This window comes from Eublepharis macularius, chromosome 7 (assembly GCF_028583425.1).
Source record: "Eublepharis macularius isolate TG4126 chromosome 7, MPM_Emac_v1.0, whole genome shotgun sequence".
In the NCBI taxonomy this organism is placed as follows: Eukaryota; Metazoa; Chordata; class Lepidosauria; order Squamata; family Eublepharidae; genus Eublepharis; species Eublepharis macularius.
Genome location: NC_072796.1, coordinates 15,115,339 through 15,142,762, shown reverse-complemented (window position 1 = coordinate 15,142,762; position 27,424 = coordinate 15,115,339). Strand labels below are relative to the sequence as shown.

The 27,424-nt window shown below is 42.2% G+C and overlaps 1 protein-coding gene across 2 annotated transcripts in view; it reads right to left on the bottom strand.

Moving 5' to 3' along the window:
- The window catches only part of LPCAT1 (lysophosphatidylcholine acyltransferase 1), a 67,109-nt gene that overhangs the window by 17,639 nt on the left and 22,046 nt on the right, over positions 1 to 27,424 (bottom strand). For both annotated transcript variants that reach the window (XM_054984766.1, XM_054984765.1), the window contains exons 4-11: positions 24,500 to 24,612; positions 20,409 to 20,469; positions 17,127 to 17,185; positions 15,404 to 15,438; positions 12,281 to 12,335; positions 8,531 to 8,613; positions 6,127 to 6,252; positions 223 to 376 (exon numbers count right to left, since the gene is read on the bottom strand). In XM_054984766.1, coding sequence (XP_054840741.1) covers positions 223 to 376; positions 6,127 to 6,252; positions 8,531 to 8,613; positions 12,281 to 12,335; positions 15,404 to 15,438; positions 17,127 to 17,185; positions 20,409 to 20,469; positions 24,500 to 24,612 — 686 coding nt within the window. The remainder of the gene's footprint in view (positions 1 to 222; positions 377 to 6,126; positions 6,253 to 8,530; positions 8,614 to 12,280; positions 12,336 to 15,403; positions 15,439 to 17,126; positions 17,186 to 20,408; positions 20,470 to 24,499; positions 24,613 to 27,424) is intronic.

Here is a 27,424-nt window from a genome sequence, read left to right as displayed (position 1 = left end):
GCTGAGCTCGGCTGCCAGCAGGACTCTCCTGCAAAAGTCCATAGGGAGCGGCGGAGCGGCACCCCATTTACTTCAACGCGTGAGCAAAGGCGTTGACTTGGGGTTTAGGATTGAGCTGCAAAATACCTAATTGTATCTTATGCTCAAAGAACACGGAAAGGCATGTGCACAAGATCTAGCAAAAAAGTGAATTATTCAGAGAAAAAACAAACCATTTCTTACCTCATCGAACAGTGCAAACATGTTTTCTAATGTGTCAGAAACTGGAACTTCCAAGTATGCAGCAAACTCTTTGAGACTGACCCTTTCCCTTTTCATTCTTCTGGCACTTTCTGAATAGCTATTAAGTTCTTTTTCAAGCCTTTCTGGCTTTAATCTAAAACGAGGAAGAAAAAAACAGTGTTGCACTTACCTGTAACTGTTGTTCATCTAGGTTTTCCGTGCAGGCACATATGGGACGATTTCGGAGATTTCTATAACTCAGTACCACTAGGTGAAGCCCTCGCCTCTCTGTGCGCATGCACGGCCGTCTTTCTGGCCAAAAACAGCCCCTAAGAGGCGGGGCACCCCCGACATACCCTCAGTCCTCTTTCGCCGATGTGCTACAAGGTAAGTCCTAAGAGTGTTAGCGGGGAAGGAGGGAGCGCATGTGTGCCTGCACGGAAGACCTAGATGAACAACAGTTACAGGTAAGTGCAACACTGTTTTTCATCGATGGTCTTCCTGTGCAGTCCCACATGGGAGATTATAAAGCTTACATACCTAGGTGGAGGCAGAAAGAAGTAGTCATGAGAAGATAAACTGTAACACCACTGTGTCGACTGCGGTCTCTTTCCTGTCCAAGACGTCCAACACATAGTGCTTGACAAATGTGTCAGCTGAGGCTCACGTCGCCGCTCTGCAGATGTCTTGGAGTGGAACACCTTTCAGGAGAGCAGCTGACGCTTGAGACCTAGTGGAATGAATGTGAACTCCTAGTGGACAAGGTAGGTTAGCAGTTTCATAGCACGTTAGTACAGCCTGAACCACCCAACGAGCCAGGGTTCAAGGGGTCGCCCTCTTACCCTTCTTTTGACCCAAAAAACATACAAACAGGTGAGAATCCACCCTGAAAGATCTAACCCGATCTAAGTAAAAGAGAATCACCCTACGCACATCTAAAGAATGCAGGGCTAACAAAGTCAGGATGAACTGAGCCGACTGAAAGCGGCACCTCTTAAGTCTCTTGATAAGGGCCTTAATCTTTACAGCTCTCTCTTGAGGCAAGAATCCTGCGTTCTGGGTACCATCCAGAGTGGATCCTATAAACTGAATAACCTGAGCAGGGGTAAGCTTGGACTTCTTTTGATTTACAAAGAGGCCCAGACTAAGGCAAGTGGTCAAAATAACCGAAACTTGTTTAGCTACGTCCTCAGACGAATTTCCAGCCAGTAACCAATCATTCATGTAGGGAAAGATACAGCACCTCTGGATCCTCTGATGGGCCACTACTACCGCCATACACTTAGCGAAGACCCACGGGGCAGTGGATAATCCAAATGGGAGAACTCTATACTGAAAAGCATGGTTACCACAGGAGAAATGAAGGAACATGTTCTGGAAAAATGGAAATAGGCATCCTTCAGGTCCAAAATTGCAAACCAAGCGTGAGACGGTAATAAGGTCAGGACTGCCTGCAAGGTAACCACTTTGAACTTATGAACTCTAATAAATTTGTTCAGACTACGAAGGTCTAGGATGGGCCGAAGGCTCCCATCCTTCTTTTCTACCATAAATAATTTAGAATAAAAGCCCAATAAATCGGCTTTATCAGTGACTGCCTCAATGGCACCTTTATCTAAGAGAGCTGAGAGCTCAGCCAGAACCCCAGAATGAGATGTGTCATTAGAAAACACAGGAAGTCGTAGGTAAGGTAACTGCAAAAACTCAACTTTATAACCAACTTTAACTATTTTTTGAACCCAAAGATCAGAGGTGATAGAACACCATTCATCGAAAAAAACACTCAACCTGACTCCAAAAAACGGATCAGGGCCCTGTAATTGTCAAAATTGTTTATGTGGTTGAGGCTGATCCTTGGCATGCTGTTTGTGCGGGCCCTGTTTCGACTTCTGGCCTGGCCTCCTTCTGGAAAAAGAAGACTGTGGACTCTGATAGGCTCGTTGACTCTGATAAGAGTACCATTGATAAGGCTGAAAACGTTGCTGTTGTTGGCCTCTTTGGAAAGATCTATAGCGTGATCGTGATGCATCTTGTTGTTGGTGTTGCCAAAGTATAGCATATGAACGAGCGGTGAGCCTATCTTTCCGCTTCTTTGAAAGGTACTCAACCGTCTTGTCAGAGAACAAAGTAGAGCCTTCAAAGGGAAGATCCTCTACTCTGTTCCTTGAGTCCATAGGTAGAGCTGTGGTTCTCAACCACGCATAACAGCGAAGGACAACAGCCGACAGACAGTAAGGATGTAGTCGACATGTCTGCCATATTTCAGCTGGTATTGATCTGGTGGCGGGAAAGGTGAACTGCTTCTTCATGAATGACTCTCAGGAATATCTTTTGATCTTGCAGCAATTTAAAGGTATAAAGGTTCCAAAGAAGGAACCAATAGGCAGCCACCATTGCAGAAAAATTAGCGATCTTCACTCCAAAAGCTGCAGAAGTATAAAACTTGCATCCCATCACATCCAGCCGTCTACTCTCCTTATCAGATGGGACTGACAGAGACCTTTGTTTGGGCTTCACTTGCATCTCTTCAGTTACTAGAAATGAAGGTGGTGGGTGGACAGAGAGGAAGGGACAGAGGTAATCTTTTACTCTGTAAAGGTTCTTGACCTTCCTATTCATAGCAGGGATGATGGAAGCTGGTTTCAGATTCAGGTCTTTCAGCAATTTTACAAATCCTTCGATAACAGGGGATAGACGGGGTAGAACCGGAGTAGATAAGTTGTAAGATTTTATCTGTGAAATTTGGCTCTGCAGAAGTCACATCAATTTCTAGGGCCTTCGCCATACGTTGAAGCAGTTCATTATATGATCTAAAGTCATCTGTAGGGGATGCATCCTCCATAGGTCCAATCCCCCCATCCGGAGAATCTGATAGAGGAGAATCACTGGATCTACATCGCTCAGTGCCAGTCTCCAATTCAGGATCTGATAGGTGCGGAGTCCGTCTGGAGTCAGCATAAGAACGAGCCCTTATGGAAGGAGATCTAGATTCCCTTCTATAAGGAAGATCCGAGCAGCAAGAGCCTTGTCTGGAGATAAGGGACCTGTTCGTCATGGAGATGACGCTCTCTCGAGTAGCTCCTATAGGAACAGGGGCTCACCCTGTGCCTGGAATGCCCCCTATGTTCTTGAGATGATTGAGAAGACCAAGAGCCACGAGATAGCGATCTAGGACGCCTCGTTGGGGTGGGGGGATTTTCCACCAGAATGACATCCTTCTCATGGCTACTTTTAGAGTGAGGAGCACTGCGGGGTGATGAGTGATTCCCTGATCCTCTATGTCTCTTCCCGAGGGGTTCAGAGCCCACATCCTCCGACCATTCAGGAGGATCCGGAGCTAGAAGGACACTCTCTAAGATAGCTTTGTCCTGTTTCGATGACTGATGCTTCCTCTTTTTCTTTTGTAGATCGGACCGGACCGATCCCGGAACTGATGTTGGATCCGAGTGTCGGCGCCAAGGCAGAGTCTCTAAGCTGGTGCAATGAAGGTTGGTCTGAGATTGGAATAGCAGCTGACGCCGTGCCACTTTGTGGAGTCTTTGGATCAGAGACCTTTAATGGATCATCATCCCGACGGCCCCGAGGGGATGAAACAACCGCAGCTGACATCGAGGGCGTTTGACTCTGAGGAGTCTTTGAGCCCGCTGGAACCGTACCTGAGACGGTAGGGGTCGGTTCCGATGCATTTCGGACCGAGGTTGGGGTTGAGTTCAGTACGCGAATGGGTAGGAGAGGGAGCGTTTTCGAGCCGGTCAAAGTGGGACCAGGTTGGGTGGTGGAGGAACCAGGCGAGGCAGAAAAGCGTGCCTTAGCCGGTGGATCCATAGCCTCCATAGCACGTTTCCACAAGGAAGCTTGTAACGTTCTCGCCCGCTCTGTTCTGACCTTTGAGGTGAAGGCTCGACAATGTTTACATGCCTGCGTGTTGTGGGTCTCGCCCAAACAGTAGAGGCAGCTCGAATGGCCATCGGACTTAGTCATTTTCCTGTCGCAAGACACACACCGTTTGAAAAGCGCTGTTTCCGACATCGTTGAAGGACTTCAAACGAACAGAAGAGCTAAGAACCATTCTCATCGGCAGCAAAAGAGGAACCGAGGGTACGTCGGGGATGCCCTGCCTCTCAGGGGCTGTTTTTGGTGGGAAAGACGGCCGTGCACGCACGGAGAGAGGTGAGGGCGCTCCCTAGTGGCACTGAGCTATAGAAATCTCCGAAATCAGCAGGCCTGCGCACGTGCAGTTCCATTTGTGCCTGCACAGGAAGACTGTTGATGAACAATTAATCATTTTCCCCCTACAAAGTGGGATTCTAACCATACTGCTCCAGATGACTCTGGTAAGGTTTGATTCAGATATAAAAAAAATAATGGGATCACTAACAAAAATGGAACAATTAACAAAAAGCAAACAATCACTGTGATTTATGGCTACTAATATGTAAGGATCACAAATCATTTCAATTATTATAACATACAGCAGCCATAAATCAGTGTGATAGTTTGCTTTTTGTTAATTGATTCAGATACAAGCATGAACTTAAGAATACAATACAATTCATACAATTTTAGTTTTAAATTGTATGAATTATATGAATTATCTGACGTAATTTTAAATTTGTGTGTAAATTATGATCTGCCCTGAGCCTGCTGGTGTAGGGAGGGCGGAATATAAATCTAATAAATTAAATTAAATTAAGAATTCCTAGGCATTTAGAAGCATTTAGTTAGTATTCCTACATGAGAAGTACACTTCAACAATGTTTTTGTTTCTTTTTGGGTATAGTACACATGTAAAAAAAATATATTACTAGAGAACTATTATAGTACCAGCCATTGATTATACATAGATAATTAAAGAAGACTGATTACATGAGTCCCAGATATTTCATCTTGCCTATCTTAAACAGGTTTCACAAGGCAAGGAGCAACTTCAAAGAAAACTCTCCAGATCAATTCAGATTCCCAGATATATATAGGTTTTCCAAATAATCTCTAACAATAGGTAGCTGTCACACATGATAAGATTCACATTTTTGGCTAACAAGTTATCCCATAAACACCATACAAATCTATACACAGATATCTCCTAAAAACAAAAAGGCTGAGTGAACACATTCTCACTTTTAAAAATAGTAATGAAGATTATAAAAATAGTTATTACAGGTTTTTTTTAATACATATTATTATCTTTTGGACCCAAGTTAATACAGCCACTCTTTGAGCTGTATCTTCACTTCTGTATTTAGTTGGACATTCTTGCCATTCTGAGATGGTTCTCGCACCTGAGCCCAGACAGAAATCTATTGACAGACAAATAATGGCCTCTTGAAGGTGTTACTCCTTTGGTTTTTACCTCTCCAAGGCTGTTCTGGGTCTTTGGACTCCCTATTTGGCTGGCCTGGCCTGTTTGGCTGACAGTCCAGGCCAGCCTTCGTTATGATCTACTGAAGTACCCTCCATTATCTTTTTAGTCAAGACTAGCAACTGTTCCTTTAAATTCCAGGCCATATTACTGACAACCATTTAATCCCCGTTTAGAATCCTGGTTTGTGGGCAGGAAAGAAGGTTCAATTTGCCCAGACTCCAGCATTTTACTATCACAGTAAACTGGAGTACGACAGAAGGCTTCTGACACCAGGAAGCTGTCAAGCATGCTCTATTCGTAAGGACAGGAGAAAGGGCGCACATGAACATGACAATCAAACTGTGTTCAAATTCATCATGAAAAATAGAGGGCATGGAGTCCCCTGAATGGAGCCACAACTGTAATAGTCCCAAATTTGAAAGTAGTAGTATAAAAGATAGCCTTCCTTCTGTCCTATTTTAACTGATTTTTATGTTTGTGGAAAGTTACTAATTTTTTAAAAATGCAATTGTAAATGTTTACATTTTTATTAATGTACTCACCCAAGGCTTCGCACAAGTTTTGCAAATTCTAAGAGACAGGTGTTAGAAGGAAGACGGAGCTGACCTTCAGCCAAAGCTAGCTGGCAGTCTTCAAAAGTATAGTCTGTTACTGAAACTCCCAAGGCCCTTCAGTAAAAGAAGTGGACATTTATTCTATTATACTGTATTTTTAAAACATTCAAATACAGTGAAATCAAAATCTAAAGCAAATGTACTAAGGCTATTCCAAAATTCAAGGCATAATACAGCAATACCGGGAGGAATGGGGTTCCCTGAGCCTTTATATCCCAGTCAGGAGGTGGGTGGGATGAAGCAAAGAAAGGAGCTGCTAGGGTCGGCTTTGGAGAGGCGGCTTTAGCTGCTTTGAGTTCATTCTGCTTTTTCATTAGTGAGTGACAGAGAGAGAGTGTAAGCATAGCTGCTGGGGTCAGCTTTGCAGAGGAGGTTTAGCTGCTTTGAGTTCATTCTGCTTTCCATTTCATTCAGGGGTTTCTGTGTATATGTGTGCTGCTTTGAGTTCATTCTGTTTTATTTTCACTGGGGGAGTGGGTGGGTAGGGCTGTGTGTGTATGTGTGCTGCTTTCATTCTTTTGTTGACTGAAGTTGACATTGTTATGGTTCCCACAGCTTTTGAAAGAAGATTGGTTCTGTGCTAGTTAAATATATCAGTTATGGTTATTTGTATTAGTTAAAATATCAGTTATGGTTATTCCAGTTTTATGCTAGGAATGAATAGCTGTGTCCAAGTCACAGAAGGCTTTCATCAATATATTCATCAGGATATAGGTGTTCTTATGTCTTAATAGCTGTAACTCAAATGGTTCTCCCCACTCTCAACTGATTAACATGACTGAAATTGCAGTGGACATATGGGTGTTAAGGAAGTTTTTATGAATATCGTTTGTGTGGGACATTGGAATATTTATGAGCATTTCACAATGTCACAACAGCTTAGCCACTGGTAAGCCACTGGCAGGCAACAAAAAAAGCCATTTTAAACTAAGTATAACTCTAATGCAGCTAAAGTTGAGTATCTAATTTTGAATTGCTCCAGTAAAGCAAAACCCTTCCTGTAAATTTGAAAATTCAATATTCATTAGATTAGGAATTTCAGACTCTGGAATTTTGAGAAAAAAGTTTGGAATTTTTTTTTCTATGCTGGCAGAGGGAATCTGTTTGAATTTAGATTTCTGAGATGGGTTTTGGATTTTTAGAAGCCCCCTCCTTCTTGCATATTTTAAAATAAGATTCCAAAGAAATGAAATGTTTGGGAAAGGGAATGGAAGATTTCACTTCTTGTAGAGGATACAGAAAGGAAAAAAACCCTTTCTCATAACAGTGTAATTTCCCAAGCTTACTAACATTTATCTTGTCGTAATGTATTGTGCTGGGTTCCGGGGAGTGGTGTCACTTCTGGGAGTGACGTCATCACGCATTTCCGGGAGTGCACACATGTGATAGAGAGTTCCACCACCTCTTTTCCCAGTAAAAAAGTCCTGCCTACAATCCTTAAACCACTGTGTCTCCCTTCTGTGCATCTGTCTCTCAGATGTGTAGCAAGGAATGCGTGGTTTGGATTGTTAAAGGCTTCCTGAAGAATAGATTAGTGCTAGTGATAAAAATAACCCCCAAAACAATGACAACAGCTGATGTAGTCTTGTAAATACTGTGACAGACTTGCAGAAGGTTTGAGTTCAAATCCTATTTAATTCATCATTTCTCTTGATCTGTAAACTGTGCACTCTGATTTTCCTTATGAAGATTAATTTGGGAAAGGATGATAGGGAGCTTTCTATTGCTAAAGTATTACAGAAATGATTAATCATTATCAGCACAGCACAACTCTAATTGTACTAACAGTGTCCAATACATAACTTGCTTTCTACTGCATCTTTGGTTTCAACCATCTCAACACATTGTGCCTGTCAAGTTCTAGGTATCTGCCACTGGCTTAAAAATAACATCTTCCTTCTCAGGGCTTGGTTCAGTTTGGAATGAAAGAGCCAGGTTTGGAAAAGTCTACATGACCTTTGCTCGATTCCTGGAAATGGCCTCATTGAACTGATGCATGGAAAGAAGGAGATCTCTCCACCACTATCTCCTTTTTCTCTCATTTACTGCAGAAGTTTTTGGCCTGTAGCAGGCAAAAAACAGGTAGGATCAGCTTTGCTCTCCAATACTGAGAGTGTCCAGTACTGGTAAGTGGGATAGGGGAAATAACCAGAAACCTTCATGAATCCCCACCCCTTACATCCTAGCTCAAGTTTTGGCACAAGCCAACAAAGGAGATTTTTTCTTCACAAAGAAGTTTGATATCCTAAGTATAAAGAATCGTAGTTTTTCTACAGTGTTTCATGTTCATACAATGTAATACACACATCAAATCAAATCAATCTCAACTCACTTTGCCATGACTCGCCTCACATTATTTGCATACAAAGAAGGATTGTTCCTTTCCTCCTCTGAAGGTATATAAACAGGCAGGAACTGCAAGTAAAAGAATTGTAACCATTTTTTCCAACACAATCTTTATTATTGTGTTCCACATGCACACACATACCCCATTTTGCTTTTAGGTAACTGAGAAATATACAAAAAGCAAACACCATCTCAAGCTTTTATACCAATCATTCAGGGTTAGAATTATATGACAATTATTTGTTTTGCTGTGCCTTTTACTCAGGCAGTTATTTGTTCTTCAACAAAACTGCTCAAGGCCCTTTCCAGATGATGATTTTAATTCACAAAATGAGTAGTCGTTACTCAACTGCATGTTTTCTCTGCATTTTACTTCCTTTGCAGTGATATTACAGTTTCCCACCACTCCAAACAGCAAGATTGTATACTGCAAGCACACGCTCTCTCTCTCCTTAAGAGTGTGCTGCAGGCTGTGCAAATGTCAGAGTTATCTACCACACGCAACCTGTGGCCTAAACATTAGCTCCTCCTATCTACCTGCCCGTGGCATTTTTGTGACCATATGGGGTTCATTATTCCGTTGGTTGATGGTAATATACAGTAGCCCTCATTATGTCTATTAGCAGCTATAAATACCAGCAAGGTTAACCTCTTTGTTACTGACACAGAATGCAGGCTGCGTGCTACGCCATCTCCTGTGCTGAACTATGCATGTGCACGTACTTAAAAAAACAAATCAAAACAGCAAACACTGGTCCAGCCTGGCAAGTCTATCACCCTCCATTACGCGCAAACTGGATGCTGTTCTGCTGGAGGGGCTGCCGCAGAGTAACCGTGTCTGCAAGGGTCAGACGAACTCCCCACTTTCAACGGAGTTTGTCTGACCCTTGCAGACGCGTTTAAGAGCCTAGGGGTTATATTGGATCCGGTGCTACTACTAGAACAAGAAGTTAAGGCAGCTACAAAAAATGTGTTTTACAACCTCACTCTAGCCTGGAAGATGGCTTCTTAACTCGACATGGCCGACATGGCCCCTTGGATCCATGCTATGGTAACATCAAGACTTGACTATTGTAATGCATTATACATAAGTCTCCCAACCAAATTAACTAGGAGATGCCAATTGGTGCAAAACGTTGCAGCGCAACTGCTGTCAGGCGCGAGCAGGAGCATGAATATAACCCCCATTCTGCAGACACTCCATTGGGTTACCTATCAGCTACTGTGCTCAGTTCAAGGTATTGGTTATCACATACAAAGCTCTTCACGGCCTTGGCCCGGCATACCTACGGGACCGTCTCCCTCCCTATGTTCCTTCACGGCAGCTTTGCTCATCTGAACAGGGTCTGGTGCAGATGCAACCCTGCACATGGGTGAAATCAACAGGAGCCCGTACACAGGCTTTCTCTGTGGTGGCCCCTACCCTGTGAAATGGCCTGCCGGAGGAGTTCACGAGAGCCCCCACTCTCCTAGCTTTCTGCAAACAATGCAAAACCAAATTATTCAAAAAGGCTTTTGTATTGTAGGGAGGGGCTCTCAGAAGCTTCATTAATGAGTCAAGGACCATAGACTTCACCACTATGTTGCCTTAGGTACTACCTGTTGTCTTAAATATGTTCTCCTATGAGCTATTTGTGCTTCATGTCAGCCGTAGAATTGCTTATGCTGTTTCAACATTTCTTCAACTCTGTATTGGATACTTACTACTGCTGTTTTTGTAAAATTGTGTTTATTTACCCTATGACATTGTTTGTGGAAGTGTCCTTGATATTGACTGTACTAATCTCACACTGTGTAATCCACCCTGAGTCTCAGTGAGAAAGGCGGACTATAAATGACATAAATAAATATAAGATTAGGTTTGTTTGTTCCTTTTTTAGTTGTCTGGAAAGCCACTAGATTTGCTTAAGGGTTCTTCACAGTGTCCCTAACCAGTCTGCACACTGAACTTTCCAACAAGAATTCATAAAACATGTCTTCTCTCATTGGAACTGAAGTCAGCTGAGATATGCAGTCAACATGTTCAAACTGGATTGGAAGAAAACTGCCTTTAATAATAATGATAACAACAACATTTGATTTATATACCGCCCTTCAGGACAACATAACGCCCACTCAGAGCGGTTTACAAAGTATGTTATTATTATCCTCACAACAATCACCCTGTGAGGTGGGTGGGGCTGTGAGAGCTCCTAGAGGCTGTGACTGACACAAGGTCACCTAGCTGGCTTCAAGTGAAGGAGTGGAGAACCAAACCCGGTTCTCCAGATTAGAGTCCCGCGCTCTTAACCACTACACCAAACTGGCTTTTTACAAGGAAGAGTGCCAAGGAAATCCACTCTATGCAATCTGCATCCCTTGAAGGAGAATACCGGGAAATCTATTTTGGAGACTGAGTATGAAATAAGGTTTTGAAGTTGTTGAAGGCTACATGTCAGGAAACCAGATATTCAGATGTAAAGTAACCAAGCTGATGCACATTTGTACTTTAAGGCAGAAATCCTAATAACAGTTTCCTGAGAGTAATCCCCATTAAATAAAACAGGGCTTACAGCTGAGTAGACCTGCTTAGGATTGTTCCATATATCACTATTTAGAATGCTTTGACCAACCAAGCCTGAGTGTTTGCATTTAGGTTTTTGGGTATGTCTGCAAACATGCTTTTTTCACAGTTCTATCTAACTTACAGTTTTCAGAAGTATAACAAATGTCCTAATACAAATGGAATACAGTTTGCAACAGTATTCCTTGGGATGCTCAGAATTACCAAGCGTCACTCCTTCAGAGAAAAAAAATTGATTGTTTAACAGTCATGTAAGGGTCGTCTATGTAAAATAGCCACACCCTCACCCACCCACCCCTGCCCAGTCTCTCAGATCTGGATTGCAGTGAGACTTCTCTTTATCTTTTATGAAAAAGCTTGCTAAGAATTTCAGAAATTGGATTTTATCTTTTAATGCAGGCTTGGTGGCCCACAGCTAAGCTGTGCATGGCAGTGGGGCACAGTACAACCTTCATAATGGTGGCACATGACTTTGTTAACTCTGTGGCACCATTTGATGTTTTCCCCCAAAACTTCTTAAATTGCTGCCACAATCGATGTAGAATGAACAAATGCCTTCTCTCTGGTTCAAGCAAGGTTAATGTAGGACGGGAAGACTCTTACTGCAAGGTGTTAGTTTTTTGTTTTTAAATGTAGCTTTAACTGCACAGACAGCCAACTGTTTGTATATCCCGTCTATACAGTGAGATGGTCATTCGTGCGCACTCTGCTTTATGAACAGCCATTCCATTATGGCATAACACTCTCTAAGCAGTTAGAGCTGTCCTGCTGGAAGAAAGCGAGCAATGCTACTCTAAGTAATTTTAGCTTAAATATGAAATGAATGTCTTGAGTTTTCTTAGGAAGGAATTGTGTGCAAGGCAACCTGTACATCAGCAATGACTCATCTTAAGCAGCAGGTCAGCTCTAGTTTAAAAGTGCCAAGACAACATTCCAGCATGAAACCTCATAAAAGGCTGACAAACATTTTCAAGAAAATTCACAATTGATCTTGTTAAGCTAGTTTCACCAAGGCGGAGTTTCACATGACATATTTATTTAAGATGTGATTAGAAAACAGAAAACAATGGAAAGGTGGCTGACTAAACAGGAATAATTTATCCCACACAGGAAGACACAGAACCTCAAGGGATTCTACAAATACTTAAAATACACTTGTCATTTTATACTAACCTCAATTTCCACAAAATTATGAAACTGACATAAAGTAAGCCATAGAATTTTCAACCTTTAAAAATAAAAGAAACACATTTTGAATCTAAAAAGAACATATTAGAAATTCTGCAGCTAACAAATGCCCGCTGAGGAAATTGTTAGTCTAAGATAAGACATACATTAAACATAGGCTTGGAGCACCGTCAGTGTATTGGTAATTCTCTTCCTAACACGCAATGTGACTGCAGCATAAGCAAACAAAACAATGATATATTCCACAGCCTGTGGCTGGCTGATCCATTGCTGCCATGTCCTCTTTCTGCTGCTGGGTAAGAAAGCAACCAGCATTTGGTTGCCTTATATGGGCCAGTTCTAGCCACATTTTTCTCAGGACTGAAAACATCCCACAGCCAAGTTCCTGCGATGGCAGTGGCTCATCTTGACAACTGGCCGCAGGGCACTTCATTCCTCAACAGGAAGAGGGCACAGCAGCAATGAACAGGTCAGGCAGAAGACACTGCATGTATCAGCACTGGGATTTGCCTCAGGGGCCCACTGGCCATTTAATTTACTGGGGAAACTCCGGAGGATTGCTGCTCTAACCTCTATCTGCACAGTGGGGCCAGTGAAGAATACAGAGGCTCCTACCGTAAGCTGAAGGCAGGAGCCAGGGTGTATCCTCCACAGTGACGCCCAGTTTTGCCATATGCCAGTGGCACTCATATCCCCCCTTGCTGGCTACACTATACCCAGATCAGCAAAGAGGAGCCTGGGTGCAACAGCACTGAGCTTTGCCCTATTCCAGAGGCACCCATATTCCTCCATACTGGTCCCACTGCACTCAAGCCAGCAAAGTCAAGCACGGTAACAGTCAAGCCTGGCTTCACCCCATGTCAGCAGAAGGGTGGCAGTACTTGCTTTGGCACAGCTCACTTGTGTGCGGTGTGGCTGGTAAGGAGGAGCACAATTAGCACATCCTTTCTCTCCAGATTGCTCTCCATGAGGTGAAAGGGGCATAGCAGTGCTAAGGGGTGTAGCCCCTTTCCAGGGCCCATTCTGCACAGTCAGTTTACAGTGATTCAGATTTCATTCAGCTTCTCTTGATCTTCAGAGTTCCACACGAGAAAAGAAGGCATGAGATGCAGAACTGAACTTTCCACAACTCCCCCCCCACCCATGCACATATAGAGACTTATTTTTGAAGCTGCTGTTGAGTAGCTGATGATGAGTCTTATGTGTGTGCAGAATCCTTAGTCCTGTACTGCTCCCCCCTCTGCTCTTTCCTTTCCCTGGGTACTGATTAGTTGGCCACCCGTGGAAAGTACTCTCTCCTGGCCCATCTCTCCACACACACCCTCTATTTTTTTTAAGATTACAGAAGAGTCATAACACTGCAATGTCAGTTTGGTGTAGTGGTTAAGAGTGCGGGGCTCTAACTGGAGAACCGGGTTTGATTCCCCACTCCTCCAATTGAAGCCAGCTGGGTGACCGTGGGTCAGTCACAGCTCTCTCAGACTCACAGGGTGTTTTGTTGTGGGGATAATCATGACATACTTTGTAAACCGCTCTGAGTAGGCATTAAGTTATCCTGAAGGGCGGTATATAAATCGAATGTTATTATTATGTTATTATTTCTCATACAGATGTATTGTGAAATCAAGACTGTGAATTCATAACCTTGCAAACTGTGTCCACAGAGTACATTTTTATCATCTGACTGACTCTTTGGTGTCAGGAGAAGCCTGAAACACGCCCCAAGCAACTGAACATCCAACACACCAATTTTTAATTAGGGGATAGTTGTAATGCTGTGACGTTCATGTATTCTACCCCTTTAAGTACAATGTCCATTCTGTTCCTTGATGGCAAGCCACATTCCCCACTAATCGCTTCTTGGGTTCACTTTTTTGTTTCCTTTCTCTACAACCGGGGCTCAAATTCACGGTGATTTGAAAACGGGAGTGGGGAGCTCGTCTCAAGAATCTGCCTTTCCCATCCCAGAACATGGACACATGTGATGTGCGGAGACCACTGAGAATGCTGTTTCGTTTGGGCAGCAGCATTTTAACATATTGCTCTGGCACAGAGGCGCAATTTTGTGCCAAGCAGACAATTCAAACCATACCAGAGCAACCTGCAAGCAGCTACTGGAAAAAATGCAAAAAGTATTTGTTCCCCCCCCCCAGAACTCCACCCATTGCCTCTCCAGAATAATTTTTTTTAAATGGAGGGCATGTGACAGCCCAATCAGCAAATATGGGGACAGGGAGAGGCGTGAGGTGGGGATTGTGGGCACACCGAGTCCCACCATTTCAACGTTATGATGTACGAGCTGGAATTTTTTAAAAAAGCGATGTTGGCTCCTGCCCCCACAAAAGATGGCTTCAAAAAGACACATCTGTTTGTCTGAAATAAGAAAGTAGACACCAAATCACCTTGAGGTTGTGCAGAGCAGAATGCCAGGAGCCCAAGACAATTCAGCACCAATCAGTGTGAATACACAGAATATAATAATAACAACATTCAGTTTATATTCCGCCCTTCAGGACAACTTAATGCCCACTCAGAGCAGTTTACAAAGTATGTTATTATTATCCTCATGACAATCACCCTGTGAGGTGGGTGGGGCTGAGAGAGCTCCTAGAAGCTGTGACTGACGCAAGGTCACCCAGCTGGCTTCAATTGGAGGAGTGGGGAATCAAGCCCAGTTCTCCAGATTAGAGTCCCAGGCTCTTAACCGCTACACCAAACTGATTCCGGCTTAAATTGTGCCATGCGGAATGGGCCCAGGGCAGTTTCGGGCTCCCAGTTTATCTTGATTTGCTTATATACTGCAGTTACGCATCCATTTAAAAAGATATTAATGAGCATTCACAGCCCTACCAAGTTTATTTGTAAGAAGTATTTCACATTAGAAGCTAGAATTCATTCTGCCCCAGCTGATTATTTTTCTAGTCTAAGAATTGTTAAGCATTGTTTCACAAATTTATCTTGAGAAATGTTACAATCATCTCTTAGTCCAAGGCTGGTCAAAGAAATCTGGTTTTGAGACTGTTACACAAGCTTGAAGTGTGGCATTTAGCAGCCAAAGCAAACTCACAAAAAAGGTGGTAATGAAACAGAATTACGCAGGTGACTTACGCTCCTGGGCCTTGCCATGTCCATGTTATTGTATCCTACATGTACAAAAGGAATAAATTCCAAAGTCAGCAATAAGCTTTTCAATTGTACTACATTGCATGTTGACTAGTTTTATAAAAATAGCATCAGTTTGAAAACTGCAACCAAAGGAAACCTAACCCTGAAACAGATGCTTACTTACTAGACTTACTTTAACATTATACCGATCCCACAGTTGAAAATGTTGATACTTAGCTAGGAAATCTTCCCACTTACAAACATACTGGTAAGGGAATTCAGTGCCCTCTAGTGACACAGAAGCAGCATTTCAGTTAAGGGATGAATAGGGGACACCTTCACATGAATGTGAAAAAGTTGCTGCCTTAATGCAGTATTAGTAAATAAAGCTTCCGTTTTGCTAACAGTACACATTCCCATGCACTACGGGAAATATTTGCCACGGAGACGGATTCAAAGGGGGTGAAACAGAAACTCAATGGCCCAACATCCGTTCCCCATTGTAGTTCTGTGCTGGGGCTCGAGAGTAAGGAAAAGCTCCTTATCTGAATTTTGGCCATTATATGTAAAACGTGGGCTTTCCAGCCAGCACGGGAATATGTTAACTACTTTGGGGGGCACAGCATGCTTCATGCTTTCTCCTTTAAAGAAGCAAGATATGCAATATGTTCACATTTCAGACTGTTCTTGAGCAGCATGTTACCCTTGTGACTCTGACATGTATTAAATTTGAAATAGTGAGAGGCAAAGAGTTGCAAGTCATCTATCATAGAATCACAGAGTTGGAAGGGGCCATACAGACCCTCTAGTCCAACCCCCTGCCCAGTGCAGGATCAGCCTAAAGCATCTCTGACAAGTATTCATCCAGCCTCTTCTTGAAAACTGCCAGTGAGGGGGAGCTCACCACCTCCCTAGGCAGCTGATTCCACCTTTGAACTACTCTGACCGTGAAAAAGTTTTTCCTAATATCCAGCCGGTACCTTTCTGCATGTAGTTTTAGCCCATTGCTTCGCGTCCTACCCTCTGCTGCCAACTGGAACAGCTCCTTGCCCTCCTCCAAATGACAGCCTTTCAAATACTTAAAGAGGGCAATCATGTCCCCCCTCAACTTCCTCTTCTCCAAACTAAACATTCCCAAGGCCCTCAGCCTTTCCACGTAGGGCTCAGTCTCCAGACCCCTGATCATCCTCGTCGCTCTCCTCTGCACCCTCTCAATTTTGTCCACATCCTTTTTGAAGTGGGGCCTCCAGAACTGCACACAATACTCCAGGTGCGGCCTGACCAAGGCAGTATAGAGAGGGGCTATGACCTCCTGCGATTTCGACGCTATGGCTCCTTTGATACAACCCAACTTTGAATTAGCCTTTTTTGCCACCACATCACACTGACTGCTCACATTTAGTTTACAGTCCACTCTTACCCCAAGATCCCTTTCACATATACTACTGCCCAGAAGTGCTTCCCATTTTTGTGGCCCAGATGTAATACTGTGCACTTGTCTTTGTTGAATTGCATCCTATTCACAGCTGCCCACTTCTCCAGAGTATTCAGGTCTTGTTGAATTTTAATTCTATCTCCTTGGGTGTTTGCTACTTCTCCCAATTTGGTATCATCATCAAATTAACTATGTTCTGCTTTGCAGAAAATAAATTTGAGAATATAATCTCAATCAGCTATTTATTATTTATGCACATCTATTCACATACTCAAAGTATATTCAACTTACCAGTTTGTTCGGATAACGTAAAATAACTGGCTGGACTGGTACTCCAGGGATAAATGCTCCTACAAAATCCATTTGATACATATAATTACAACATGGAATACCTACTAGTTACAGACTATTGTTATCTTAAAAACTAAGCGAGCAGTGGAAGTGTTGACTGTGTAGGCAATAATGATTTTTCCAGCTGATATGCTTTGAAATTCGTCATCTCCAAATGTTCCCTGCAGCTACTATTTATACTTTAAAAACCCTCCAGAGATCTGGCCACGGTTCTTTCACCATCATGTCTAATCTTGCCCTAAGTGACTGCATGCAGCAGTTTAAATAATCCAAGCATGTAAATTTCTAAGAAACATATACGGAATCACTTCCCACCCAAAGAGTAATATACTCAAATCTAACAAAAATTCGTAACCTTTTCTCTCCATACTGACACACTTTGGAATTTAAAAAAAAAACTTTGACAAATTATCTGCACACTTTATTTTAACCATTACAGTGAGTCCCTTCTATCTTATTCTCAACACAACCTTTTGTAACAGAAACACAGAAAGAACTGGTACCTGACCTGTGCAACTGATAACCAGTAGGTTCTGTAGTAATAGTTGTCAGCAACATTTAAAGTCAGCTTTCAACCAGTTTAATTAAGAATCAGAAGATGATCACAACAAAACCATCAATAAAACACACTGTTTATACAGTTTCATTCACTGTTGGAAAAACCCAAACTTTCAGGGCACATCAATTTTGTTCTTCCTCTAGGCCTGCTCTGCCGCAATTTTCACAGCATCAAGTTTTAACAGGAGGCTTCTACATCTGCGAATGTTTCAGGAAACATATTCTTTTTCTTTTCCAAGTTAGGATGTAAATTTCCCCATACATGTCAAAGCAGTTTGTCAAAGTACCAGTGAAAAAAACATTTGGAAATTTTGTTTAAAGCCCTGAACAGCAACTTCTCATCCTGGTCCTTAATACTGATTGTTTGCTCATGGGCCAGAGAAACTTGTTGGACCAGTAAATTATATCCAGGTGTCTTTCACAAGCTCTTTTGACCTCCATGCTCTGGCATTAGGGAACAAGGCATAAATTGATATTATCCAAGGAAATTCTCCGGAACATGGACTGCTATTGTACCAGGACACCTTGTTGATGTACTTGATATTCAGAAAATGAAGGGAAAAACAGAAACTTTTCTTCTGCAGTTTTAATCTTTGCTAAAATGACTATTGATGGTAAAAAAAAATTCTAAGAGAAGTCTCCTCAGTCTCAAGGATGAGGTGAGGAAAAAATGAAAAACAGCAAGGATTTCCTCTCTGCAATGGCAAAAAGAGAACTGAGGGAACAGTGCCCCACCTCCTGATCATGTGATGGTTTTGGAGGGTGAGCGCCAAGGGGAGGAGCACTCCTAGTTTTCCAGAAAGTTCTGGAAATCTTCTCTGTGGTTGGCTCTCTCATGCGCAGTCCCAATGTGGGGCTGCACAGAAGCCACAAAGATTAAACTGTGTTTTTTGAGATGTTTCTAGCAGACCACCCCAAGCAGCTCCTCTCCATGAGAGGCCAGGTTCACTAATGAATATCAGTATTAAAAGACTAGAGAAAATGATGGGCCTAGACTTAATGCATACCAGCAGATATCTAAACATACATCTGAGGAAAAGCAGTATCTCACTATCCATTTTATAGGAGATGGGGGAATAAACAGTAATAATGGGAATAACAGTAAACTATGCTAACACTGCCCTGGAACATATGGTCTGTTGTAGGAGTGTTTTTTGGGGTATATCTGGGAATCCTGATCATATCTGGAATAATTGGATATACCAATAAATCTGTTCCTGAATATACCTGGAATTATTCAGGAAAATTTGGGATTCGGCAGCACTGGTGGTTTAAATATCACAGCAGCCTTTTCAAACCTTTTGCAGGCTTCCCAGCAACAGGGGGGAGGGGGAAGGGAGGAAGCTATCAGGAAAACTGCCACTTCTGCTTGGTTTCTGAGAGTTACACTGATTCTGTTGGGCTTGCAACACTGTCCCTGGTTTCAGTTGATTCTGTTGGGCTTCTCTGGTTTGGCATAGGTTCTGCTGGGATTCTCTAGTTTGATGTTGGTTCTGCTGGATTTTGTTGGTTCTTTTTGCATTGGGACTCAGGAGCTTTTGACCAGTATAGTAAATGGTTGCTCTTGTGTTTTTGGCTAAGGCTTTTTTGCCCTGGAGAAAGCACTGGATTTTTCTCCATAGGATTTCTACCCATATATATTAACCTGAAAGAGATGACAATGATCCAGGTTAAGGACTGAACACAAAACACACAGCCTGAAGTAGTAACTAAACACATTATTTCAGTAATGTTCTCTTGAACTGAGCATAAAGTGTTATAAAGTCACAGCCAACTTGTGGTGACCCCCTATAGGATTTTCAAGGTAAAAGATGATTAGAGGTGGTTTTGCCCTTGCCTGCCTCTGCCTACCGATCTCGTACTTCCTTGGTGGTCTCCCATCCAAGTACTAACGATGGTTGATCCTGCTTAGCTTCTGAGATGTGGCTAGCTCGGGCCATCAATCCCCTGAACTAAATAGGTCTGATTGTGTGTATCCTAGATAATAAAACCTTTATTTATAGATGTTATTTCCCAAATGTTGGTGAACGTATTCTTTATTCTTTATTATTACAGCACTTAGCCAGTACGTTATTGGTGAACGTATATTTTATCATGAGATAACTTTGCTTTTCCAAATTAAGTAATGGATAATGTAGACATTTAAATGGTATTATCACAGAATACATGTTTAGATTATAAATTTCATAAGTCAACAAATACCATAAAAGAACAGCATCGTTGGGGTTTTTGGCAATGCAAGTATTCCACAACCCCTATAACTAATAAGTATATAGTTGGTTAAGTTTTCAACTGATATTCTTTAGAAACAAAGTGATAAGTAAATGCAAAAATTGCTTCACGTTTCAGGAAAGACCACCCCTCTGTTCCATGGCGGACCATGAGTTTCTGCAGTATTTTAATTTTTGAAGATACAAAGAAAACATACAAAGGAGCTTTGGCTAATTAAATCTTGTGGAGTACGTTTACCTATGTATTTTAGACATATAAAAACCCTTCCAGTATTACAGAAAAGACATGACTAATCCATGGTGGAAAGAAAAGGAACATGGATTTGTCTAATATATGACTTAACTGTGTAAGAGAGTGAGCAATAAACTGCACATTTCAATCTGATATTACACAAACACTGCATTGGAGAGGAAGGATGTAAGACACACTTACCAGGTTTGAAGGTAATCAGACATGATCTATTAGTGCAGGTTCCTTCAGGGAATATCATTATCTTAAAATACAAAAAAAATTTTTTACAAGTTACTTCATACTATACTTTCTTTAAGATTACTTTCAGAGGATTAACTGTGCAATCCTAAAGGGGGGTGGTGGAAAGTGCACAGGGAGAGAACTGAGGCTTGTGCGGGTGTAAATGGCACTTACGTGGACGTAACCCCCTCTTCGCCAGCACGTGTCCAAGGCATGCTACTGTGGCCGTGCCGGCACTGGAGGGGGCGGAGCAGGGGGTGGACTGCAAGTTAGTTGGCTTCCTAAGCTGCCCCAGCCTCGGGAATGCCCCCCACAGCAGCAGCAAGTTACATCACAAAAAAAGGAGGTGTAGCCCATGGGCGCTCACTGAACGGGAAAACTCACGCCCAGCCCTGCCCCTTAGCCTGAACAGGATGGCAACTACCATGGGGACCAATCCACGTGCGCTTCTGGGGTGGGCGAGCCCCCTTCCTCACGCCCAATCACCTGCCCATGCACCCTACAAAACCTCCGGCTGTGCTGCTCATGAACTCAGGTAACGGGGCAATGGCTAGAGGCTCTGCCTCTAGCAGCTTTGTGCCGTGGGGACTTTGTGCGTGAGGTGGGAGAGTGGGTACTCGTGGTGCTGGGTCATGAGTGCACTCAGGGGACTTAGTGGAAAATTGGGAGCACTTTGCATTCGCTCAAGGGAAGAAGAGCAAAGTCCAGAATGTCTGACTAACAACCACCACCCAAGTCCCCTAGTGGGTTATCTAACTTTGGTGTCCCAGCTTGGGAAGGGGAGAGGGAGCACTGATGGGTAAGGAGGTGGAGCGGTGGCTAACCCGGCTCACTGATGTGTGCCAGCTGGCCCTTGGACCTGAACCCTCCCAAACATCACCTTCTGGAGGTGAAGCTTACCGAGGAGGCGGGGGGAGGTCAGCGACAGCACCTGCCTGCCACGGAGACAGTTGCCCAGAAAACTGCTCTCGACACAGCCATGGGGGGGGGGGGGAGCGCCAGCTACCCATTTGGGGGCTCTGTTCAGACGGACAAGAGGGTGGGTGCCCTCTCTGCACCTTCAGTGTTACCTCTGCCCCCCCCCCACGGCCTGCTCCCTGGCGGGGGGTGTTGGTGGGCAGCAGGCATTGTGACCTCCCCATTGACTGCGCTGCTACTTGCCCTCGCCTGCCTGTAAGAGTGGTGGTGCTGCCATTGGCTGTTGTGGGCGGCATTGTCAGGAGAATAGTGAGCGGGTGCTCTTGGTGGCAGCTGCGCCTCGCCTTGCCAAGCTCTTGCACTGGCGTGGCTCTCCTGCAAAAGTCCATAGGGGATGGCGGAGCAGTGCCACTTTTACGTCCCCGTGTGAGTGGGGGCGCTGACTCAGGGTTTAGGATTGAGCTGCCCGTCTCAAAGTGAGAACATAGGATTGGATCCAGTCAGTTTTTTTCACTCTGTCTGGCCCAGTTCCTGCCCGTACATTATAGTCCATCATCTCACATGGCTTTTGCCCATGCAGGTCCCATGATCCCAAGCATATGATTTTTGGTGATCAAAGGATTAACCTATGAAGTCTTTGGTGCATCATTCGTTGGTGATATGCATGAGCCACGTATCTTTGTGTTCATGTACCCCCCCCATTTCTTCTTAGTTCCACACTGAGATTTAAGGCTAAGCCTAGACTGTCTTCAGTCTAACCAGCGTTTGTTGTGATCTCTGAATTAAGGTGCATTAAGAAAGTGGATTTGTTTCTTGCTGGCAATCCAGGAATCAAAAATCAAGACTAAACTGTGGTTTACAGGGCAATTCTAAATGGAGTTACACACTTTTAAACCCATCAATTTCAATGAACTTTGAAGGGTGTACTCTGTTTAAACTCACAATGTTATAATCCCAGTTGGGGGGTCAAGAAACCAGGGTGGATAAAAATCAATAATTAAAAAAATAATAATGGATTTTTAAAATTTAAATTGGATTTTTTAAAATAAAATGTTTTTTGAGGAAAAATCTATCTAAAGATCGTTTTCTATTTAAGTTACATTATAGTTCAAAGGTTATCATCATGAAATAAGAATTAGTTTTTAATTATGTAGCTGTACATTCATGCAGTGTTTAAATTTTTTGTTAAACGAATTCCATTAATCCACTCACAATGTCATGCTCTTCCAGAGGTTTCTGTAAGATTATTGGGCAATTTTTCTATCTAGATGATATTATCACAGATGCTTGGTTTTACATTCTCAGAACTGTGAATTTGTGTCTGCAGAGATCACGTCTCTTCTTCACAGAAAAAAGGTTATAAAATAAACATACACAGTTGAGAAATTGACCTTAATCCCATTATTCCTTTGCAAATCTTTGTACACTGAACCAACCCCTTGCCTCTTAAGTGCTAAGTTTCAAAAAATTCAATGAATAGAAGATTGTTGGGAGTAGAATAGATCTGCACAAGAAGCTAAGTGTGAGGAGTCTTTATGTAGAAAAGAATGAATCTTTATGTAGAAAACCATGATTTAAGTCTCACTGACTAGTGATTTAAATCATAACTTAAATCGATTTGATTTAAATCAAATCCACCCTGCAAGAAACAAATCTCAGTTACAGCACCTGAATTCATGGTAATTAGATGACTATCTTTAGTCTTGGTACAGTGGGGGTGAGGATGAGGCAAGCAGGCACTCAAGGTTTATAGGCTCATTCATATCACAAATAAGTTGTGGTTTGTTCTGGTGACTGACTACATTCTTCATGCCTACTTCTCCTTTAAAGCTGAAAAGTTTTTAAAAGTATTTGACAGGGTTTTAAAAAAAATAATTCAGGAAGGCCTTCAGGTTACACTCAGAAATGTTCTACAAAGAGAATGTGATTTGTGAGAAAATGTATGGAATCTCTGGGATATTCTAGGTACCTCTTGAATCTCTTTTCACATTCCTACCACGAACTGCAGACTTGGAAGGCCAACAACCCCTACAGCTGGAAAAGCAGGTAGAACATCTCTTTCCTACCTCGTACGAAGAACAGTAATTCTTTTCACCTTTAAGACCTGAATGTGTCATGGAACAAATGCTGATCTGCCTCCCCACCCACTGCTTTTTCATTTAACCAGAGCCTTCTTGAACAGGGACTGTATCATTTCTACAGTGCCGTGCTAAACACCACACTTCCAGTTAGTGCTCAATAAGATTCTATATTTTAATTTAAATATTTTTATTCAGCCTGTATACCAATGGTCTCCAGCCTTTCCAGACCCAGGACGCGCTGAGTTACGAGCATGGGACATGACAGCTAAGGGACAGGAAAATGAGTGGCCGGAATGATAACTTCATCAGTGCTGAGGCCAAGTCTGCGAGCAAACGAAGAGAGCGAGAAATAGGTAAGCTGAGCACCAGCAGGTCTACCATGGCGAGGAACAAGCCAAGGATCAAAGCCATGGGAAAATCCTCTCCACTGCTGAGTGACTTTGTCCGGCCATCCTGCTTCTCCTCTCAGCATGCCTGACAACAGAGGAAGGAGAAATGGCACCCTTGCCCTCTATGCATGCACACTAGCAGCAAAGGTCCTTCCAAAAAGCAGCCCTCCCCATCAAGGCAGCTCTTATAGAGGCTCAGGAGTCACCCGGTGGGGCTCCAGGACCTATTAAGTTGAAGGACCGCTGTGGTAAAAAGGGGGGGGGGGTCATCTTGTGCTCAAAAATATCTAGCTGGCTGCTGTTATAATCAAAGCAACAGGCTAAATTGGCTTTGGTCTCATCCAGCAAGGCAATTCTCCAGTTTTTATGCTGGAGGAACCAATATTACTCAAACAAGTACGGGAGAAAGGAAAGTATTGAGGGAATAGGACAGTGGAGGAAGGGAGAACTATTTTGTAAACCTCTTTGGGTTCCCACTGAGCATAAATATCTAAATAAAAGAAAAATTCAGCTGAAACTTTGTTCTAAAATTTTTTTGATACAGTACCAAAACTTGGGAGAAAAGAAATCCATTTCTGACATACATGCCATTCATTAAGAGGAACTAACGATTTTACTGTGCAGCTAGTCAATATCTTTAAATTACAAAACAGTCTATAGGTACCTGTGGCCATTTGCCATTTGACTGAGCACGTCGTTTTATTTCCTCAACAGTTTTTCTCCGGGAATCCTGATCTGATCGAGATACAAACACGGGCCGGATATATTTGATCAGAGCTGGAAAGAAACACAGATGTTCTAAGTATATCCCTTTACTACTCTTTAGATTACCAGAATGAGTACATGATGTTCTTGTATAAACAAAGAAATAAGCAGCGATTTTACAAAATACATTTCAGAACTAAAGTATGACAGACCCTTCATCTTTTTCCTAAGCAGGAAAAACATTAACAGTAATGAATGTAATAAAATACATTTAAAAGCAAATTACTACTGAAAAATGCATTCATCTCTCTCTATATTTAACATTTAAACTGACAGGGTACTTATAGAAACATATTACAATAAACGTATCCCCATACTCCCTTCTGTTTAATGCAACTGGGTCACCTAACTGAAAACATCTGAAGCTTTGGGTAACCGGTTTAATTATTTGTTCTAAATGAGATTGGTGGGATGAAAGTTTAACACTGCAGGTATAAAATGAAACAAAAACATTTTTCAAAGAACCAGACCATCTTTTCTTGACAAGGATCAAAGCCTATAGACAGAGCAGTAAAATATAAGTTGATGCAATTTTATACTTCTGCTACTGCAGTACAAGACCGTTGCTATATTATATCGTTACTCTGCAACGGCAAACGGGGAACGTTTTGGCCTGTTTTCAAAGCTGATCAAAACTGTTCCTCTCAGAAAATCTGCATCCATCTCGGTAACTTCCCAGGAACTTTAACCACAACCAACACTGAAATCAAGCTAGGGGGCCTCTTTCAATCTGCCAGACAAATTCTGCTAGGGAAAACGTACACAAAACTAGTTCTTTCCTGTACCTCTATGAACCCTGTGACTGGCCTGTGTCCAGCTATGCAGCCTTAAGGGAACATAAACTTTCTTAGGAGAAGGAGATCACCCTCTTACTGCAACCCACTAACCGGAGGTGTCAGAGGGCCTTCAGGAACAACATACAGGGAAATGGGGGCCTGGATACAACTGCAAAAAGTATGAAATTAAGAAATGTAAATGTTTGTAAAACTGGACATGAGCTGTTGAAAAGATATATTCTACAAATATTTTTGTGTAATAGACGTTTCATTATATAAGGGTATTACACCACTAAAAAAGAATCTAGCAGCAATTTGGTATAGCTGGTTATGGGCTTACTTTGCAATGGAAAAACTGTCAGACTATATTGCCCAGAATGAATCGGAACACCATAAATCTCGATTTTTGGAAAAATGGTTCCCCGTCTCAGAATTTCTATCATGCAACAATTCAATGAAAGAAACAATCCAAACAGGGAATATTATAATTTATTAACATGCTTTTGATGAGGTTCAAAGAAAATTATTGCTTTTAAAACATTTGAAGGGGTAAACATTGCAATAAACATGTGATATATGCAATGATAATGCTACAGAAACATCTAACTATAATCTCTCACATTGTTTCAGTTACAAAACATGTTGTTATGAACGTTTATTAGTTCATTGGTTGAACTGTTTAATAGATACGATTGTAATTTTAAAAGTGTAATAAAAATTGTAATTTTTTTAAAATAAAAAAGAATCTAGTGAAATGAATACGTCAAGCTCTCTACCACCTCCATTTAGGAACTACGCCTTCTCCCGTTTGCCCTCTGGCTTCTGTAATCTGGAGCTACTGGCTCTGCAGAGAACTATCCTACAGCCTGAGCGTCTGTTGCTTGAGCATAGCTAGCCAGGATGGTACAGTTTGATCTATAAGGGAACTGGAGCAAAAATTCTATACTCATATGCTAAAATTTGTTCCAGTTAGCCCTGTGCACATGTGCAGGGGGTCTGAGAAGCTACCAGCAGTCTATTAGAAGGAGGAAGTAGAACACGCCATGATATAATCTCAGAAACTACTGGTTGACACTTTCTACCAGTTTTGCCTCAGCTTGCAAGTATGCAAAAAGAAAAGGAAAGGAAAGGAAAGGAAAGGAAAGGAAAGGAAAGAAAGAAAGAAAGAAAGAAAGAAAGAAAGAAAGAAAGAAAGAAAGAAAGAAAGAAAGAAAGAAAGAAAGAAAGAAAGAAAGAAAGAAAGAAAGAAAGAAAGAAAGAAAGAAAGAAAGAAAGAAAGAAAGAAAGAAAGAAAGAAAGGTGAAAACTAGTTGTTTCTTCATGGCACCTGAAATACAAATTTCAATGGCTTTTCAGTTTTTTGCCGGCTCAGAGACCTATACCACATACAGTCAAATATACCTGTCTATGCCTCATAACCCTGACCACCTACTTTTCTCCCCTGCTTTTCAGAGTTTTTGTTGAAGAGCTTCTAAAACAAAGTTTACTTGTATAAACTTTGTTATAAGAAGTTTTAGTAAGCTTACTTTCTATATACCACATTTTCCTATCTTAGAAAAATGGCTGGCAGAATAGTTGAAAGGCATTCAAATAAAACCTGAATTGCTGCACCTGTCCTTGAACTAAAGACTGATGTTCAGTATGCAAGTGAGAGAGTGCCACTTCTTGGCTACGGAGATGAATTTGCTCAAATTGGATGAAACAGGAGAACTTCACGTAAATGTGAAAGACAAGTGATTTAAGATACGAGAAGGGCTTGATTAGTAAGGTGGAAGGACACCACTAAAATGATCCATAAACAGTATGGAAAGTCAGCATGGTGTAGTAGTTAATGAGTGTCAGACTTAAGATGTGGGATACACAGGTTCAAATTCACACTCTGCCATGGAAGACTGCTGGGTGACCTTAAACCAGTCACACACTCCCAGCCTAACCTACCTCCCAGGATTATTGTGAGAATAAAATGAGAACAATGTAAGCCACTTTGGCACCCCATTCTGAGAAAGGTGGGCAAAGAAGTAAATAATAAAATAATAATTACTCAGTAC